At 38.9% G+C, this 21,670-nt stretch overlaps 1 protein-coding gene across 1 annotated transcript; it reads right to left on the bottom strand.

Moving 5' to 3' along the window:
* Nucleotides 1-416: 416 nt before the first annotated feature.
* On the bottom strand, nt 417-21,502 carry EXO1 (exonuclease 1). Its single transcript, XM_075445537.1, has 13 exons — nt 21,342-21,502; nt 19,028-19,147; nt 18,001-18,124; nt 17,096-17,233; nt 16,662-16,874; nt 14,741-14,928; nt 13,802-13,898; nt 12,963-13,179; nt 11,672-11,924; nt 10,035-10,491; nt 9,452-9,553; nt 2,344-2,537; nt 417-558 (listed from the first exon to the last, which is right to left on the bottom strand). Exons 1-13 carry the CDS (start codon nt 21,500-21,502, stop codon nt 417-419), a joined length of 2,406 nt encoding a protein of 801 aa, XP_075301652.1.
* Between the last annotated feature and the right edge of the window lie 168 nt (nt 21,503-21,670).

The raw sequence follows: 21,670 nt of genomic DNA, 5'->3' as shown, positions 1-21,670 counted from the left end.
AGGCTCAAGAGGAAAGAAGGAAGAGGTAAAAAAAAAATAAAAAAAAAATCTATCAACTATTAAAAATTAAGACACAAACTTGTTCTGCTGAGGCTGCACAAAGGCGAAGTCATAGCTGTTGTAGAAACTTGGATTGCATATGTGACCTACGTAAAATGCTTAGGGGCAGCTGTAAAAGGTTTGGACAAAAGTTTAGCATGGGACATTGAATAAGAGAACACAGGCATCTGAAGGATTTTATTCCAGTTAGTATAGAACTGTACCTTTCAATTCACGCTTTTATAAAAAAGATGACAAATCACTCAGACTAAAATACATAGTTCGTTTTCAAAGCATCTTTTCTATATTGATGAAAGATCCAGAAGGTAAATTTTGACAGTGATTAAAAATGCATCATCTTGTCCACATCATGCAGTTCATTGGAATATAGCTCTCTGAACATGACTACGATCCAGATGATTAAAGATTTCTTCTTCTGTTTCTGGAGTGAGCTGTATATTATCTTTGATTGGAGACAATGGATCTGGCTTTTTACAAGAAGGAAGTCTTTCATAATCTCTGCATAAAAAAAAAAGGCAAAACAAATCCCAAGAATGTTATATTATATGTTTCTAACTACAGACCTATAAGAACACATGGGTTAAAACAAAGCAAGACCCCTCAACCTAACTACCCTCTCATCTATGAATATGCCCAGAATAAAAGTTTGTGATGGAAAGTTTTAATTTCAATTTCACTACAGCTGAACAACTTCACTGAAAGTTATTTCAGCTGTTTCAGTTATCCTGGGACAGAATGATAACTATTAGCTTTATATCTGAAAGACTTTATGAGCCCCATCCTACTCTGGGTTGTACATGCTTCCTTAACATTTGAGCCTTCCAAGTAGCTGTAGTTTCATATATATCCTGTGAGTCTTGACATTACGACAGAACAGTTTAGTGTCTCACATGATCTATTTGCCATCAGACAATATAATTCTTAGGTCATAAGGCTAATTTAGAAACATTTTAAAATCTGAAAAAAACAATAGACAGAATACTCGGAGCTGAGTAAGTCCTGGCGGTGAGAAAAACCTTTTTGTGAAATAAATTACGAAAAGAATCCCCTAAAAGCTAATAAACAAGTACTTTGTTTACATAGAAGCAAGTAATAGTTATAAAAATATACATCCCCACTATATACTCAGAAGTTATGGGCCAGTTGAAAGTGGATGGATAAAATGTGGATGGTTGGAGCTAAGTCTTGCAACCATCAGCAGAGAAAAAGAACAGAGTGCCATCTAGGCTCACTCTGTTCTATCCACCTGTATTCCGATAAACACATGAATTTTCTCCCTGTGAACAGCCCTGGACAGGTGTTCCCAATTAGAGGCCAAGCAATACCCATACAAACACTTTCACTTTTTCTTTAAAATTGTCATTCTTAACGCACATCAAGCAGATAATAAAAGATTTCTAAAAGTGTTAACAGTGTAAGTAATTTTTTTAAGCAGAAATCAGTTGTAAGTTTATAAGAGCCTACCATAAGGCCCAAACCTACCAAAATATATTCACGTGACTTAACACATGCTCACCAATCTGACATTTACTACTCTGTGCAAAGAGAATACTTTTGTCCTACTCACATTTGGTTTCAGGTTAATGAGAATAATAATTTTATTTAAATAGAAGACTTATTTATTCAAAGTTGAGATCGATACTTGGAGCTGGGGAAGCTTTGCCACCATGAATTTTTGCCTGAGCTCATGGAAAATACTGCAAGTTAGAATAACTACACTTTTTTCAAGTTAGACAAGTCATATACACAAGGGAAAACAAAAGCATGTGTAAAAATGTTTCTTGTAACCAAAGACTTCAGCTAACAAATATTCCATCAATTCACCATCATCTTGAAAGCAGAACAGTTATGACGACCAGCCATCCCAAAATGAGAGGCACATAAAGTTCAATAGAAACAATCTTGCATTCAATGAAGTTTGGCATCTTTTATGCAGCTTTTGCATTTAGACTAAGAAATGCCTTTTGGTATTTTATGTCAAACAATGGTAATAATTTTTGTATAAATTATGTTAAACTAAATGCACTACTTCAATAAATGAATCTTAGCTGCGTTTTTCCCTTGTTAGAAAGAAAAACATAATCAGAAGAGCATATTTACCACAAATCATACTTCATGGCTATATCAACCTTAGAAAATTAAAAATCATATGTAGAAAATATCTATCTTAAGCTATTATCTTTATTGAATTGTGCGGAGGAGACATGTAGAGTCTGCTCTGAAAACTGTTTCTTTGGGGGAAAAAGTATACAGGATGCCAAGTAAAGGGTTAAAGCAACTCACCTTTTAAACTGGAAGTTTTTCCGGAGTTCACTAATGGTGGCTTGCAGTCCCAGCGTATTTTCAGCATCACTGTGATTTCTCTTCTGCACAGGCGACATTTTCCTGCTTAATCCACTTACTTTAGCTGGTATCAACGGCTTGAGCTTTGTTACAATACGCGACCCTATACAACTGGACTTACGTAAACCAGGAACCTGTGGGATTTTAATATTACAGCACAGATAGTTAAAATGACAACCTGTAAGCAACAGATATTATGCTGCAAAGCTTATAATAAAAAAATAAAGTGCTTTACATTGAGTTGAGATAACGCGATCTGAATTGCTATAACAAGGTATATTTATATAGCTTCCATCATCTAAACACATTGGATGCAATGCAGCTGTAAGAACTGACAAACCAGTTTCCATAGGTCTTTGTATTCTCAGTGGTTGCAAAACATATTTCTTTTGAATGCAGTTTTTAGTCTATTGAATATTTATTTTCTCATCTGTTTACAAGAGAGCACAACAAAAAATCTTCGATGTCAGCTTTGAGAATTTTAAGAGAAGCTACTCTCTGGTATCACTCTGATTCCTATGACTCCACTTTTCACAAAATCCAAGCAGAGCACAGATATTGATATGATTACCCCAAGGATCATTAGACCCCTAGTTGGAGCTTCTTATCCAGTTTCTGTATCTGGATCTCAGAATAGCTGTGCTTGGCTAGAATATCTCTCTCAAATGCAACTAGTCTTACACTCGAACACATCAATTTAAAAAAAAAAATACATGGCTTCATTATATAATTTATTCTAGCTATTCACCACCCCTATTATTAAAATAATGTGTGCCTCATTTTCAATTCACTTACCAGTTTCCAAGCACTGAGTATGTTTTTTTCAAGTACATGAAATTCATTTTGACATGACTTAATTCCTATAATTACATCAGTCAGTGTGATTTTTACATTTCACATTCTCGTCCCTAATCACAATCTCTTATATTCCTGCCATTTTTCCGGGGTCAGTATCAGGCTAACTGGCTCACAGTTACTCACACTGCTGCTATCACGCTTTCTAATACCGATACAACATTGTTCATCATTTTTGCTTTCTCAAACTTCATGAACAAGAAGTAATGAGTTTATTTTAGCAAAAGAAGAAACACACTTGTTATGGTTTGGCTGCGGCGGGTAACAAAAGCACCATGCGGCCGCCCCTCCCCCCGCCGGGGTGCAGAGGAGAATGGAAAGAAACAGGCAGAAACTGGTGGGTCGGGATAAGGGCAGTTTAACAGAACAGCAAACAAAGGGGATAGGAACAACAACGATACAGATAAGGGGAAAACACAACACAAACCGCACAACACCGAGAGCTGCTCCCGACGCCCCGCGCTCCCAAGCCGAGAGAAGAGTTCCCACCGCCCTGCTTGCCCCCCACCGGAACCCAGCATGAACCCAGCATGATGGCACATGGTATGGAATACCCGGCTCTGTTTGGCCAGGTGGGGTCAGCCCGCCTGGCTGTGCCCCTTCCTGGAGTCCGGTGAAAATTAACCATGTCCTGACCGAACCCAGGACAACACTAAAGCTCAATCTGCAGGATTTTTTTTCCCCTGTGAATAGCTAACCACATTTCATAAAATGAGTTATACCTATCGCTATCTCTTTAATCACTCTCTTCCCCTTTGTACTTTATGTGCATAATCACAGCATGATAACTAAATACACGTAATATACTTGCTCTATAAGTTCACAAATAGCAAAAGGCCACAAATAGCTTATTTGTATTTTCCACCGTTTCCTTCGGTCTTACATACGCTTATTGTTTTCCCCAGTTTTTTAGGAAGTAGCCATTTGGAAGCACTAGAACATTTTACTGTTTGAGCCATTCTGCCACTTCGCTGTGGAATATGAACTACTCACGATTACCAGATTCTAAGTGATCATTCACTTCCAGCCTGCTATTTTGGCTTTTGTCTGTCATTACAAGGACCACAACATAATTATCAAAATACAGTACCTGCAGAAGAGATGGTGACTGTCTACAGTTATAAGAAGTTCTTATTTTACAGTTGGCTACGTAAACAATGCTCATATTTCCCATTTGAATAATGTTAAGAATAAAGCATATTGCTCTAAATGAATCACCTTTTCTGTTTCACTGGATCATCTTCAAATGATGGCACAGCTCTGCCTACTTCAGGTGCTACACTTTACTAATGCAAACAGCTCTTCCTTATCCAAATATTTGTTATTCATCACCCAACTTTTCTTTTTCCTTAAAATAAAAGATGTTGGCAGCCTTTTCTTCATAAATAATGCACACCTCAGTTCTTTCCAAAACAACATTGCATTTGGTTATTCCCCTCCCACTTGTTATATGTATTTTTTTAATTGAAATGACATTGTTTCTACCTGAATAGACTAAGCAGATCTTGGAACCCCCCACAAAATTTAGAAAAAAGAAAACGTTTAAAACGTAGTCTAAAAATTAGAACAAGAATACTAGGAAGAATAAAAATAAAATCCTAAAACTCCCTGCTTTATAGCATTTTTCGGTTTCTCTATCAGCTCAGCTACTTTGCAACACATGTGAAGTCACCCATAATCCTACTTTTCTTTGTGGTACTGAATTACATGGGAGTTAACTAACCCAAAAGCAGGCAAAGTTGTATGTCAAACACCCACTACGGAACTTAAAACCAGAGTAGATTGTTCTCCTCCTTTGTCAATATTAGCATCTTTGCTGACCTCATAGCTATTGTGGAAGTGAGGCCTCATCTAGAGTACTGTGTCCAGTTCTGGGCTCCCCAGTTCAAGAAAGATGAAGAGCTACTGGAGAGAGTCCAGCGGAGGGCTACGAGGATGGTGAGGGGACTGGAACATCTCCCCTACGAGGAGAGGTTGAGGGAACTGGGCTTGTTCAGCCTGAAGAAGAGAAGGCTGCGAGGGGACCTTATAAATGCCTACAAATATCTGAAGGGTGGGTGTCAGGAGGATGGGGCCAAGCTCTTTTCAGTGGTGCCCAGCGACAGGACAAGGGGCAATGGGCACAAACTGAGGCACAGAAAGTTCCGTCTGAACATGAGGAAGAACTTCTTCCCTCTGAGGGTGACAGAGCCCTGGAACAGGCTGCCCAGGGAGGTTGTGGAGTCTCCTTCTCTGGAGATATTCAAGACCCGCCTGGACAAGGTCCTGTGCAGCTTGCTGTAGGTGACCCTGCTTCGGCAGGGGGTTGGACTAGATGACCCACAGAGGTCCCTTCCAACCCCTACTATTCTGTGATTCTGTGAAAACATTTAAAAGTAAAAACCGCAGCTAGAATACCATCACAGAAAAAACTACAGGGTCTTAGAGAGCACACCATCTTACGGGCATCTATTGGAGAAAAGCTTCTACTAGTTTTGATATTAGAGTTACCTAGCTAGGCACTTCACGTTTTGGATTGGAACCATGCAGAGCTGACAACATCCCCAGACTGCCTCCTCCAGTTATTACAATTACCAAAATCAGAATAATTTATGTTTTAAGAGATTGACTGCTTCTTCCCTAAATCTGGAGCTCATTATTCCCTTCAGTATCTTTCAGTGTACTTAAGACCAGCAAAGATTTCCCTTGTTTCACATTTTCAGTAACCAATCCTAAGGGAAAACTGAGCCCAAAGCAGCGTTCCTTGTCTCCACCTTCCCCCTATTCAGTTCTGGCTACTTGTTCCAATGGTCTTACTGGTGCTACAACTCTCACGAGTCCGAGTTCCAACATGATTGACCTTTTCATCATTGTTGTCAAGTTACTTTTCAGTCAGGTCAGTCTTCTGGTCCAACTCAGTGTTAGTATTATTACCAGCACATAAAGGAAGCAGAGGGAATGCGTGGCCAAAGACATTAGTGAGATAAATCCTCCTACTAGCTGCTTGCTTTAAACCAACCCTACTTGTTCTCGTGGATTTTCAGCAGATTTCTATAGTCTGAAGAGCTTCAAGCACCCTGAAAATTTGTTATATATGATGCTTCTATTACCTCAGTATTTCCATACTGTGTATTCTTCAATATTTAGTATATTGATTCTTCCATATACCTTTAAGGTCAGCAAAACATAGAATCACAGAATGCTTTCACTTGGAATCGACTTTAAAGATCATCCAGTTCCAACCCCCCTGCCATGGACAGGGACACCTTCCACCAGACCAGGCTGCTCAAAGCCCCGTCCAGCCTGGCCTGGAACACTGCCACGGAAGGGGCAGCCACAGCTTCTCTGGGCAACCTGGGCCAGGGCCTCACCACCCTCAGAGTAAAGAATCTCTTCCTTATATCTAATCTAAATCTACCCTCTTCCAGTCTAAAGCCATTAGCCCCTGTTCTGTCACTCCAGGCCCTTGTAAAATGTCCTTCTCCAGCTTTCTTGTAGGCCCCTTCAGGTACTGCAAGGCTGCTCCAAGGTCTCCACGGAGCCTTCTCTTCTCCAGGCTGAACAGCCCCAACTCTCTCAGCCTGTCCTCATAGGAGAGGTGCTCCAGTCCTTGGATCAGTTTTGTGCCCCCCTTTGGCCCCACTCCAACAGGTCCATGTCTGTCCTGTGCTCAGGGCTCCAGAGCTGCACGCAGGACGCCAGGTGGGGTCTCAACAGAGCAGAGTAGAGGGGTAGAATCCCCTCCCTCAACCTGCTGGCCACGCTGCTGGGGACGCAGCCCAGGATACGGTTGACCTTCTGGGCTGCAAGCACATGTTGCTGGGTCACGTTGAGCTTCTCAACCAGCACCCCCAAGTCCTTCTCCTCAGGACTGCTCTCAATCCATTCTCTGCCCAGACTGTATGTGTGCTTGGGATTGCCCTGACCCACGTACAGGACTTGGCCTTGTTGAACCTCATGAGGTTCGCACAGTCCTACCTCTCTAGCTTGTCCAGGTCCCCCTAGATGGTAACCCTTCCCTCCAGCATGTCAACTGCACCACACAGTTTGGTGTCATCAGCAAACTCGGTGCACTCAATCCCGCTGTTCAGATCACTGACAAAGATGTTAAACAGCACCAGTTCCAATACCAGCCCCTGAGGAACGCCACTCGTCACTGGTCTCCACTTGGACATCAAGCTGTTGACCACACTGAGTGCAACTGTCCAGGCAACACCTTATGCACCAAATGGCCCATCCATCAAATCCATGTCTCTCCAACTCAAAGACAAGGACATTGTGCAGGACAGCGTCAAATACTTTGCACAAGTCCAGGTAGATGATGTCAGTTGTTCTTATTTATCCACCAACGCTGTAACCGTGTTGTAGAAGGCCACCAGATTTGCCAGGCACGATTTGCTCTTATTGAGGGCATGTTGGCTGTCACCTTTCACCTCCTCCTTTTCCATATGCCTTAGCCCAGTTTCCAGGAGGATCTGCACCACAATCTTGCTGGGCATAGAAGTGAGATTGACTGGCCTGTAGTTCCCCAGGTCTTCTTTTTGAACCTTTTTAAAAACAGGGGTTACGTGACACCTTTTCCAGTCAGTGGAAACTTCACCAGACTGCTACGACTTCTCAAATATGATGGATAGTGGCTTAGCAACTTCATCCATCAGCTCCCTCAGGACCCACAGATGCATCTCATCAGGTCCCATGGACGTGTGCACCTTCAGGTTCCTTAAATGGTCTTGAACCTGGTCTTCTCCTGCAGTGGGCAGTTCTTCATTGTTCCAGTCACTGCCTTTGCCTTCTGCGACTTGGGCAATATGGCTGGATCACTTGCCAGTGCCGAGGCAAAAAAGTCATCGAGTACCTCAGCCTTCTCCATATCCCAGGTAACCAGGTCTCCCGTTTCCTTCTGTCACTAATGTACCTATAGAAGCTTTTCTTGTTGTCTTTGACATCCACGGCCAGATTTAATTCTATCAGGGCTTTAAGCTTTTCTCAACTCATCCCTGGCTGCTCAGACCATTTCTCTGTATTCCTCCCAGCTATTTGTCCTTGCTTCCACCCTCTGTAGGCTTCCTTTCTGTGCTTGAGTTTGTCCAGGAGCTCCTTGTCCATCCATGCAGGCCTCCTGGCATTTTCACCTGACTTCCTCATATTAAATACTTTAAAAACAACATATTAAAAAAATAACGTACTAAATACATTCTTAAAACCAAAGTAATAAGATACTGAATCCCAGGATGATTTCATGTCATTGCTTTGTCTTGTTGAGGAGAAGTGGGCAAAATGTTAATCTAACGAAAAAGCATCAATTTTTGTAATCAGGTGTTCCAGAATAAAGATGTAAATGCCAGCCTAGCACAGACATTACTCACAATAACCACAAGATGTCACTGCTATACAAAACACACACAGTGTTATCGTTTGGCAGAGAGAAGCTTGCCATCTTTTGTCTATGAGAAAGAAGTTAGTAGGGGTGTGTGTGAAAGGATGAAAGCATCTTCCTTTGACTTATGAATCTTTTGGCCAATTCTCATGACAATGCCTAAGGAGTTAGAGCACTTTTAGCTGTTAAAGTCTCAGAAGTTTTGTAAACAAGCCAAAGATCTTAGAAATGTCAGAAAGACAAGGCATGTAAGTTTATTCTTAGATGTCTAAGAAACCACATAGAAGTCAATTACAGGTACCCAACTGATAGGAAAAATAACTGAAGTGAGAGCTCTGATGGAAAATTGACTGTCCTTCCATACTGATACGTTAATGTCTAACAATGATTTTAAACTAAAGCAATTAAACAAGAAAGGTTGACTAAAACCTTTCCAGATTTTGAAATTTAAACATGCTTTTTCTAGCCAAACAGGAATGAGAGTACTAAACTAGGAGACATTGAGACAAGAAGTGAAATAAGGTTGTATCGTGTGATTGCATCTGGATTATGAACATGACTGCAATGCCTGAGGAAAATTAAACAGGCTTGGCTTCTTATTTTACACTGAAGTGTTTAAAAAGCCCAAGTAAGTTCCAACTGTGATACTAATCACAGGTGGCCTGGTTATAGTTCATCTCAGCTCTGATGCATATCAACAAAAATACAGTTTTCTCTTGCCAACCTGTGCATTGCTTAATTCTAGAACTCTTAATGAAAGAATCTTAACTAGTAGCCAGCAAAACCCAATTTTCAGTATTTAGTAAAGCTCATAGTAAAAGATTAAAGAATTCTTACCTTGGTCTTCATGTTAGTGTTTTTTCTGTCAGTTTGAACAGCAGAAAATACTGGAGACCGAGTACACTGAACATCAGTCAGTTTTGACTTGGAGCCAGATTCCTTTATCAAGAGAAAATTAAGTTGGTTTTAAATCAGTTTTTTTTGGTTGTTACACAATGTGTATTTTTATATCTCCAGTTTTCAGCAATTCTAATAACTTATACAAAAAATTTGACTTGTTTTCAGCAAGCAACACTACGGTGACACACAGACTTTTCTGAAAGGACTGCTTCAGGGACTAACAAAAGCAGAGAACAAAAGCTAGCTTACCATTTTTTTTTTTATGTGCCACTGTAGTGACAGAAGTGGCAAGACCAAAAACAAACTGAAACCAGACTTGATTTAAGCTAGTAAGTCAAGCCATTCTACACAACAATGTTAAGCATTGATAAGTTTTGTTAGCACAAGCTACTTTATCTACAGGGTATCATTTTAGCAGAGGAGACTTTGCTGCCTCATTTCTTTCATGATTTAAAGTGAAAGCAAATGCTGGAACAACGTCCAGTTTTCTTACTTCTTCATCTGAACTGTTGTTAGACACTTGAGGTACTTCTGAAGACTCCAGACTACATTCTGATGGCTCACAAGACCTTTGAGAATGTGATGACTGTTCTAGTTCTGTTAAGGGAGAGGATTTGTCCTCCAATTCGCCACATACTGCCCCACTCTCTGTTTGTACCCCGTTAATCTGTTCTTCCTGGGATACCACAAAGTTGCTTCTCTGTTGGTGAAACTGCTGTGAAAATACAGTATGAGATGGACCAGGATTTCCTGAATTATTTATGAGGCTGCTAAACCACCGGAAGCAACTTTTCTGCGTTTCTCCAGGAGGTGTAAAGATAGTCCTTGCTGATTTTTCAGTTTCTGAAAATTGAGAAACATCTTCTGCTACGTGTTTTACTTCCTGTTGCTGGCAATCCTGCTCAGCATCTTGAGTTAGATCACTGTCATCCTTCTTTGCTCTACCATCAAACATAATTATATCATTGCAGAAAAACCTAAAAAAGTAAAAAAGGTGAAGGCAAGTGAGAAGAAAATTATTGCAGATGAGTATTTCAACTCCAAAATCCAATAGTTGTCTCCACCCATCAATTTGAATTTCGAAGTGCAGTTGCAGACACAAATTATTTTGACAATGGGCAAAGCTGTAGTCCCACAGGAAGGCATTTAACAGACAGCAGTAAAAAAAAGGTGGGGAAAAAAGGCATCTATAAACATATCCTTCATTGACTGACAGACTAGTAGGTTCTTCACCCGAAGAAGAGAAACATCTAGGAATCCTACAAAATTTAAGAATATATTATCACAAAGCTGAACAGTAGTGAACACTTCAGCAATTATCGAGGAAACTAGAACATATCTAGTTCTATTCCATGCTAGAGAAGCAGCTTGTAAGAGTAGGTACAAGTCAGAGCATTTTAAGAAACTGAGCACTACTTTAGAGGAGAACCTACCATCACTGAAAACAATTTTTGATAGTGTGCGTTAAAACTAAAAAATATCAGTATTAAGACTGTTCTGTAAAACTACGCTGCTCAAAAATAAAATAAAAATTAGACAATAAGAGACATAATTGTGATAATGCTTTATAAAACCAATTCAAATAAGTGTGGCCAAATACAACCAAAATCCAGCCACATAAAGAAATCTAACAAACCCAAAGTCCCTCTTTCAAAGTGCTGGTGCAGAGATCAGGAGCATCAGCTGAACAGGACGCAATAAGAATAGGTATTTGCAATACAGCATGACCACATTTGGCTTTACTGAAACAAACAAAAAAAAAAACCCTGTCAACATAAGTCAATACACGAGCAACTGCTTATGTATTTGGCACAAAGCAGCAACTTTAAAAAAAAAAAAGGAGACATCATATAACCTTTACCTGCAAAAAAAAGTCTGGCCAATTTCCAATTAATTCTGATACCCATAGACTAGACTCTATTGAATAGTCTCACACTCTTAATTTCTGCAGTAAAAAAGCAGCATTATCTATCTATCTGGATAGCATGCCTAGCACACAGGGCTCTCCATCTCAGCTCAGGACTACAGATGCATTAACACCATTGCATAAAAAAGTCTGAGGTAGCATTTTTCTTCTTTTTGGTATTCAGGTTATTTCACCAACCAGGACAACAAATAGTATTTTGCTACTTATTAAAACATGTGATGCAAGCATACCTGCTTCTTGTTCCTGGAACAATTACAGCATCCTTCTCTTTGTTTTTCCTTTGTAGAAAGGAAGCAAATTTATTTCGAACTTTAGGCAGGGAGTTAGAGCTTTCTTGAGTGACAAAATTCCCTGAAGAGTCAAGGCTTTGTATTGTTGAGACGTTCTTTTGTGCTTGACCATCCTCATTCTCCTTCTTGAATTTTTTTGCTTTTGAAAATGAATACTGGTTCAACAGGTCTCCATCTGAGATTTCTTCTGAATCTAAAGACAATTTAAGCATCACTGTAGAAACATGCTCTAGAATTAACCAATTATGAGCAAATGGAGCATTACATATTTACTCTCAGAGGCTTAAAAATATTAGTAAGGTCTGGTAGGAACATTCTTGACTTTACAGTTCAGAAGTCTTTAACATAGCTGTTTCCTAGTAGATAGCCTTCAGCGTAATTTGCTACGCAGAGGCAGATGGAGTGAAGGCAGCTGAAATGAAACATGTTGTTGTTGTCTGGGGTTTTTTTGGGAGGTGGTTGCTTTGGGTTTTGGATTTTATTTTTTTTTTGAACACTTTGAAAGCAAAACTAGATTTGACTTCAAGGCAGGTTACTAAACTACAGATTTTGATAAATCAGTGAGTTGGAAGATCTCAGGAGTAGTAAAGGCAAAAAAGGAGCCCTAGTAGCATAACTAGAAAGCAAAGGAATCATAAGAAGAGAAAAATACTTATCAGATAAAGCACATTATGAACAAAGAAGTGCCCCTTCTACTACAAGCCCACAGTTTATTTCAGCACATACAACATGGGTGACGTAAAATACAAGATAGCACAGATTTACTAGAGAAAGTTGGAGTAAAGAATACCCACACAGGGGATGCAGGCAGTACGGTGTTCAAAGAGTACAGAAAATGTTCTTTAAACTTTCTGTCTTGCCAAATATCAACTCCAGGAAAAACAAGCTACTTTCATTTCTTTATAAGCCATAAGATGGAAATTAAAGCAAAAACAATCTGAAAACAGTTGGTATTAAAAATGACAACTTAAAATTGAAAACAAAGGTTTATAACAAATTAAAGAAAAAGTTAAAATCAAGTGCTGCTTAAAGTTTGCTGCCACACTTAATTGTTACATAAGCTTCAATATCACGGCTCATTAGGCTTACAGACTGTTGAAAACAGAATGCATGTAATAAAAGTTAGAGTTAGACCTCTAAAAAACTCACGCCATCAAGTTAAAGACAAAAATCCTTCCCTTCCCCATAACCTTCTACTGTTATTTATATACTTCTTTTAATAAAAACATACCATTTCTGGGCCTTTTTGCCAAGAGCTCTCTGCCTGGAAGTTTTAGCCCTTTAACACTAATTATCTTCTCCATGCCTCTGGTGGTTGGTTTCTCTGGTAAATCCATTTTATGATTAACAGTATCTGCATTAGGGCCAGGCTTGTAGTCTCTGCTCCAAATGCTATTTACATGATTAGCATGTCTATCATTCCAGCCATGACTTCTCTGCTGCACAGGCTAAAAAACCCAAAACATTATAACATATAGGTTTATAATTTTGCCTTCTACATATGATTTCCTGGTTTAGCATATAAGCACATTTTGACATTTGCACACCAACTGCTAACATACTGTACACAAACATTTTCTTTTTGTTTCCACATTTCTCATGATTTCAATACAAATTATTTTTTTTATGCTGCCATGACTTCTTCATTCCAATACAGTGCAAGTAACCAACTACTCATCTCAGACAAAATTCAAAGTTTACACTTTATTTCTATTCAAAAAAGCTAATTTGGAAAAACATTTTCCTCAGAGTTGTGTACTTGGAAGAAATATATACTCCAAAACTCTGAAAAAATTCTTTTTAAATCAGTTACTTCTGCCAGTATTACCAAGGACTTATCAAAACAGTTCCAAAGTAAAAAACCTCAACCATTAAAGTCATATGCCTTGAAAAAAGATTTCACCTGTACAGAGAATGAGAAATAAGTGTTTGTGAGAGCATACAGTTTCTGTAATAGTAGAATAGCTTTCACTGCCAAGTCAGTTGTGGATAACATTCAATCATATTTTTCCATGAACATTCAGACCCATGTCACAATCTTTGCATGTAGCTTTAGAACAACGATGTTACCTGTGCAGTGTCAGGGTTATAGTTGTCAATTTGTTCCATTGTATCAACATCAATGTTGCCAACGGCAATTTGAAAAGCAGTACCATCACCAAAATGTCTGTCCCCATCGTATTAAAGGAAAATATCTGAATATTACGTTACATTTCAAGACTCATAGCATGAATGTTAGAATAGCTATTCCGCATTTTTATGCGAAGAAGCACTGCTACAATATTAACCAAAAGCATTAATACTGCTACTCCTGGCTCAGTCCCATGCAACAGTAGTTGTAATAGATCTGCAGTGCTCAGCAAATCATGAAAGTCAAAAGGAAAACCTTCAGTGATTAGTACGAGAGTTACCCTTTCTCCTTAATTTCTGGAAATGGCAGAGATTAGCTGGCTTGAACAACACACAATGCTAGTAACTACTTCAACAGTCCTCACTCTTTCTTCACTTTCCTAATCTTCCATGCTGAAATTTGTGATGCGCAAATGTGGCAAAATGCTACTTGTTCTACAGGAAGAGATGTCTGGTAAAGCAGGGAATGCTTAGATTAGGGAATGAGTTGAACACTGATTGCAAGAATTAAACTGGCAGAGATTACACCACACTTAACACATGCACAAATTAAATAGACTTGTAAAGCAACTCAAACAGTTTAAATATAACCTCTATTTAATGTTTCCTAAAAAGAAAAAAAAAAAAAAAAAGATCAACAACTTCTGCCTACAACAACACGTCAATGATAGGTCACCCAGTTACCCCCTGGGGTTTTTTTAATGAACGAAAATCAGAGCAAAAAAGAAGAGGAGGAAAAAACCCAACCTCACAAATCTCTAAGACTGCAGAAAAGTCAGGTTTTAGTCAATAGCAGAGATACAACGAAAAACAGTATAAAACACTGCAGGCTGCTCATCTTTATTTCCCCACCCTGCTGTTTCAACAAATAAAGGATACCGTCCTGCATAAATGAGTGTTTCTGGATCGATATCATCACCATATGCATTCAGAGGAACTAATTTTCTGTTGATAGGATCAAAAACTAACTGATACAGGAATGTATTATTGGCTCGTGTAAAACCCTGTATGTATTCTTCTGGTACTGTTATATTCATCTTCAGGTACTGCCCCATTTTCTTAATAACCTGTCAAAAAAATTTGCTTAATGGATTCATTTAAACAGGTTATACACATTTGAATTATTAAGTATCATTGCTTGTCATTAAATGTAGAATGTGTTACAACAAGCAGATTAAACTTAAACAGAGAAGGGGAAAAAAGTTTCTCTCAAGCTGCTTACAGTCACATAAATAACACGGTTCAACTCTTTATGAAGACTTCTTTTCCAATAAATACAAAATTTGAATATTAATACAGAGCATCTCCTTAAAGGTGTATTTGTTAAAACTAATATGTATCAAATATTATCATTCATGTTACCAGAACATATAAGCAATATATGGGTGTTTTTAAGGTTCAAAAAAAAAACTGATCAGACTTCCTTCCCGCCCTCGCCCATTACTGATCATAAAGACTACAGATTGATTTCATAGGTCCTCCTATATAACGTTACTACACCACTCTAAAAGAAGCTCCCATTACTTCATTGACCTCTATCTTTTTCAGTTGACCTCCGTTTTTCTGTTTCACAGAAGGCAGATTATGTTCTTTTGAAGATCAAGTTTGTCATGCTGCCAGAAGGAAGAATCTCTCCTCCTCCCTAAATAAAACATCAGCTGTATTTGTATTGTTGTAAATACAGGCCAATTTACTCATCTCTAAGAAATAAGATTTCAAACGGGCACTGTTGGATTACTTGGTATCTTTTGGCTCATTCACGACTTTCCAACACTGCTGGAAAACAGTAGAGATGAATCACGTGACAAATAACTAAGTGAAAATTTTTTCAAGTGACTAAATCCTCACATTTTGCTCAAAAAGATACCTTAACTTCAAGGAAATCATGATGTGTGTGGGAAAAGTTCAAAGTTCCCTTTTAACTTCCACAAAAGCCAACGAAACCAGTTGCTTTGATGCCTGCTTTACATAATACAAAACTTTTTAAATATAAAAATATTTCTTTGTGGACAGCCTGTGAAAGAAAAACACTAAGGTATACAAGTAACTTAAAGAAGATGATACAGTAAGTTTATGAGACTGCATATTTAAATGCTTTTCTGGATTAGATTTACCTGCCTCCAGGACAGCTACATAAGGTGTTTTTATCACCAGCTCTTAAAAATCTCTTCTCCCTTACTACACACATGAAAATTAATCCCACTGTTAGCCTCTGTATTTCCTAATACTAGATTTGTTTTCATTTCATACATTGGATAAGAAAAAACCCCTACTTTATTTTTTTTTTTGCACTATACCAAATTTTTCTTCCATAATAAAGTTTTTAATACATAAATGTCTGTATCCATATGGATGTAATTAAATGCAAAACAGGAATCAAATAAGATTCCCAATCCCTGCCCTTCCTCCACACATATAAAAGTGTACTTATGCAAGAGTAAGAGTTCAAGTAGCAGTTCTAACTACCTGCTCTTGCTACTGTTTTTGCAGATTAATGCGAAGAAAAAAAAAAATCCAGTCTTACAGAAAATTAAGTCTCTCCTCAAACAGAATATGCCCTTGAAGAACAATCCCTTTTAAGTTTATGTTGATGTATTACATTAAATATATAACAACTGCAACATTTGAGTATCAGTTTAGCTCAGCATCTTTCTAAAGCGCAGGTAAAAAATACTTTTTAGCATTCTCCTCAAAATGGAGGAAGTCAAGAACCCCTCATATATTTTCAATTCAGTGTTAATTTCATCTATACAGATATAGGCTCCCAAAATGCCAACACACAAAGCAAAACCAAGTTTACCTTTATAATATCTGGATTGTTGGCTAATTTTAGTAACTTGCACGCTTTTGCTAACCCAATTCCATGAATTGACGAGAGGTAGTCACAACCAGAGAGAATACACATGTAGCGGAATTTCTCTTCTGTAAATACATTTCCAAGCTGCTTGCAGTTTCCTAGTCGAGCTTGATCTATCTCTAGTCCATTTCCAGACTTGTCAATTTTCAGAAACACCTGGAAATTAAGAGGAAGTAAAAACAATACTTTTCACTCGTATAAGCTAGGCTGTTGCACTTGGTAGAAACAACAGAGGCTGAGTGCTATATTGTCCTCTCTTCTGTTTCCCCTATTCTTTGTAGAAGAGTAAATCCATACATCAAACACATTTGGCAACTTCAGACTCTGCTTTTCAGGTATCAGCGAGAGGTAAAGGCTATTAATATTTTCTTCCATACCTTTTTACATCCAAAAGCTAAAAGATCCGAGTCTTCTGTAATTATGGCTTGAACCATGCCAGTCTTATTAAGATAAGCCAGCTGAGCATCAGCTTCATAAGGAGCAACAATACAATCAACTCCCCGGGCTCGTGCAGCCTGTACATAAACAAGAAGCAGACTAGTACTTTGTGTTAATTTTCAGTAATTATCTTTAGACATCTGAAAGCATAAACCCCCTACCAAAAAACACTGAAATCACAATCTTTTTATCACACACTCACCCCCCACTAGAGCCTGATACTTCATATTCAAAACTCTAGTTTCAAGCTGTTTACACCTATATAGTCCAGTGCACAAAGTCAGCCCTTCCTCTGTTGGCCTGTGACACTGCTCACTGCAGCTGACCACAGGTGCCAGCTTCAAACACATGCAAGTTACATTCTGGACAAAGGAAAACTGCACTAGAACAATGTAATACTATTTTGACAAAGGTCCTATGACCACAGTGGAAGGATGGCAAAAAGCTACTTCAAAGGTTTTTAAGCAGCCAAATTTTTTTCTGTAGTCTGTCCTGAGGAACTAGACCACGGAAAAAAAATAATTAAAAAAAAGCATTTTGGTTTTGTGCGGCAAAAGTAAAACTGTAGGCGCTATCAAAGTCAGTTTATAGCATTAACAAGAGATGTATTTCAATTGACACATCATCATTGTTTATACAACTGGGCATAATAAACCTGAAGTTAAATTTTGTTAACTGTGCCTAACACTCAGGACAATTAGTGGCTAAGAAGGAGGGACTATTTTTCTTGCCTACATGGAAGAGGTAGTGATGTAGCCATCCATATGAATGCAAAGTAAGACATGTTACCTACTGCGCAGATTCTTTTTTAAAACTGTCAGTATCAACAGCATTGACAACTTACTTTAATAACTTCATGAGCCATAACATGGGTAACATTTACACTGCGCCCAAAACATTCCCTAGCTTCTGACAGTCTCCCTTCCTGCAACAATTGTTTCCCTTTCAGAAGGCTGGCTTGACGCTTCCTGTAAGATAAAGAAAAATACCCACCAGTTTCAGATTATTTTTCACTTAAAAGAACAGGTAGCAGAAAGGACTGAGAGCCAAGTGGGGCGGGAGGGGGGATTGTTTTGCAGATGAACAATTCTCAAATCTGTTCTACTGTGTAATTTTTTAAAACATAACAGTAAGTCATTGTATTGACAAGGACTCCTTAGACTGGCATGTTGAAATTTACAATGTTTTCTCAGAAAACAGTGACAACTCAGGAACTGAAATCACAAGAGTAAAAGGAGAGATGCACCCACCCTCAGGCTGCAGTAAAACAGATTTAATGGAGTTTGGGAGTATCTGACATTAGATACTTATTGGTTTAGAGGACAGAAAGCATCATTTACTTGATTTCAAATATCGGAAATTGTTCGCTCCACGCTGAAGGAAGTGTATGTCCCACGAGAATTTAAAAATAAAAACCACTGGTGAAGAATTCTCACCGCTTCAGTGAAAAGTCAAATTATACAGGGACCTGAATCAAAACCTGAAACAAGTTCATCCGATTATTTGTAGAGAAAGATGAGGAAGGTGGTGTTATTTTTAAATAAAATTATATTGGGAAGAAGTATTTTTGACAAGAGATCACGAGGACGGGTAAACTAAAAGCCTTTAATACATTACAGGAACTAATGCTCAGAGGTTTACTTCCTTCCTCTATAAAAGTGCTTTCATTTATGAAATGCATTTCTATTTTTGGAACAAAACCTCTAAGAAGAGGTTTGTATGATTTTTAAATGTAAATCAAGTCAAATAACACTACATTGCAGGAAAGTTTACCAGCTACCTAGCTAAGTTTGACATTTTTCAACTTTGAAAATGAACCGTAGCATCAAACATATTGCTTTGCTTGCAAATTAGTACAGTACAGTACTTACTCTCGTCGGGCCTTTTCCACTTCCTTTTTAGAAGGTAGGGTGCATCCATCAAATACCAGAATTGGTTTAATCCCAAATGAGAGGAGCATATCAACAAGTTTCATACAGAAAGCTACATAACTGTATCAACGATAACAAAGGTAAGAAAAGAAAGATAAACTTCCCTGTAAACAGAAAAATATGCAATTGATTTGTGCTTGACAATAAAGTCCTAAACTTACAGTTCTCGTAACTGTTGTTCAAGGATCTTTGTGGGCCAAATATTTCCCCAGCATCACAAAAAGTGTAACACCACTTGAATGGGTTTTTTTTTTGTTTTTTACCAAGAGAAATGCTCCACCTCCTGACTCAGAACTGGGCCAGCTGCTCCCAAAATGAAATATGAACTCAAGTGTACTCATTTTGATTTTGCTACATTAGGATTCCACACTGCCAAAAAACTTTACAAGTTAAAACATGGACCATCTTTTTAGTTTCAGCAACTCAGTTCACAATGGCCAGGGAAACAGGAGGCAGGCAAGCACAGTACATTATCTTTCCCCAAAGCCTTGTGAACGGCAGACTAAATCCACTTTGACAGAGTTGGAACAGCGATGGGGTATCCAACGTCCCTGCGGAACTATCTGCTCCTCTCTCCAGATGGTGGACATACACACTATGGACAGACGTGCAAACATACCTTCCCATACTAAAAATACAGGCACAGTACTGAAAATATTCCACGAGACAGGAGACTTTCCCCAAACTGCACTAACAGTGAAGATGGTCTATGGACCAGGAGGCAATTCTCCACTGCCTTCCAAGCCCATCCCTTAGCAAAATACTTGTAGGGAATTCCAGGCTTTATACCTTCCCTCAGACCTCTGATCTCCTTACCTGTTATTTCTTCAGATCATTTCAGCAGCAGCACACAAATCTAGCAGCGGCTTTAAACACCGAGTGCATTACTAACTATGATGCTCAACAAAACAAATTTAAAAATTTCCAAGTTCATTTTTCCTTTTCCCTTTAAGCACACTGTTTAAAACACAAGAGTAACTTTTCCAGCACGGGGCAGGGAGGGGAGGGTGAGCAGGACTTCGGAGCTAGGAACCTAAGGATAAGAGCACTGAAGAAGCTAGATGTAGAGCTACAAAACATAAACCAAAATAAAAACCTATGATTTTTGAAGGCCAGGAGCAAATATGATTGCAGCTATATAATACCTCAATTTAGATGAATTCTAAAGTGTGAAAGGACTCTACACTATAGTTAAAGTGCCAGTCGAAGATCAACAATCACATGTGTATGGAAACAAGATTTGGTCTTAAAATATTCATGTGGTTAAAATCAACCATTCCAAAGTTTCCTCTGACTATTAGTGTTTCTCCTGTCAGTCAATTTCTTCCTCAACTGATGTGTATCCTATCCTCAGGACTCTGAAGGGTCTCCGCTACCTTCAAAGGCGGATAGCAGAGTTGGATAAAACTCTACGGTTTTTCATATCAACAGAAGCAGGAGTTAAAGATTTGAACCCATTTGCAAACTACCAACTTTTTCTTGCCTCCAATCAAACATTTAATCAAAATTTCATAAGTGAAGTTTGATCTAGACTGATCAGTGTAGCTTTATTTCTGAAAAGATAAAAATTAGTCTGCATTTAAAACCATACTCAGTCTAAAACAAGAGCTCAACCCAGTTTTCCAGAGTTGGGCAAGAACTTACACAAATCCGATTTAAGCTCTAAAGCTGAACTTGAAATAGAACCACAATTTCTGTTTGTTTCCTTCCTTAGAAATATAACTGTGTAAGGGAAAAATCCATGTTACACTACAAAAGCTACTCTTAATAAAAACATAGTATGTTAAGAGAAAAAACTTTTTCAGAGCATGCCTATCAGGATCCCTCAGTATCATTACAACTTTTGTCACAGCAGTATTTACAAACTATCACCTCATACAAATAAAGATCCTGAAAATAATACTAAATTTGAAACATATGAATTGCATCTACAAAATCTCATCAGAGACATTAGATTATAACTGAGAGTGAGACATGCTGGAAAAAACCTAACTCACCTAGCCGTGGTGTTTTATTTTAGAGCACTTTTGAGCGTTTTTTCAATATATTTATTAAAAATACTTCAATATTTATTTTGCACAGTTGAAAAGCTACTTTCTTACGGCCAACATTTCCATTACCAAAAAGCACAACTGCGACTGAGAATTCAGAAGCAGCAGCAAGAAATGAAACTGCTTTAACTTCGTTTTTAGCTCAAGAAACATCAAGCTTTAACTCGCAAGAGGGCCGGGACCGCCGCGTGACGAAGACTCACAGGTCCGTGGGCTCTCCTCGGGCCAGCCTTTCGGCACAAGCGTAAGCGCCTTTGTGGAGCCAGCAGTAGGTGTCCACGGCCACCGCCTGCCCCTTGTACTTCCTCACGTGGGTGGGCTCCGCCGCCTCCTTGATGAACTGGAGCAGGCCCTGGATCCCCATGGCGGTGCGTGCGCTGCGGGCGGGAAAACGCAACGCGAGAGCGCAAGGCTGAGTCTCGCTCCTCGCACAGGCACGGCCGGGCCAGGGCGCGGGGCCGAACCGCCGGCGGGAGAAGCGCCCGCCACAGAGACGGGGGGATGGGGGGGGCGCCAGGCCCGGCCCCCTCCT

The sequence above is a fragment of the Opisthocomus hoazin genome, chromosome 2 (assembly GCF_030867145.1).
Source record: "Opisthocomus hoazin isolate bOpiHoa1 chromosome 2, bOpiHoa1.hap1, whole genome shotgun sequence".
Lineage (NCBI taxonomy): Eukaryota > Metazoa > Chordata > Aves > Opisthocomiformes > Opisthocomidae > Opisthocomus > Opisthocomus hoazin.
Note: the sequence above shows the minus strand (reverse complement) of the source record. Positions and strands in the feature narration are given on the sequence as shown.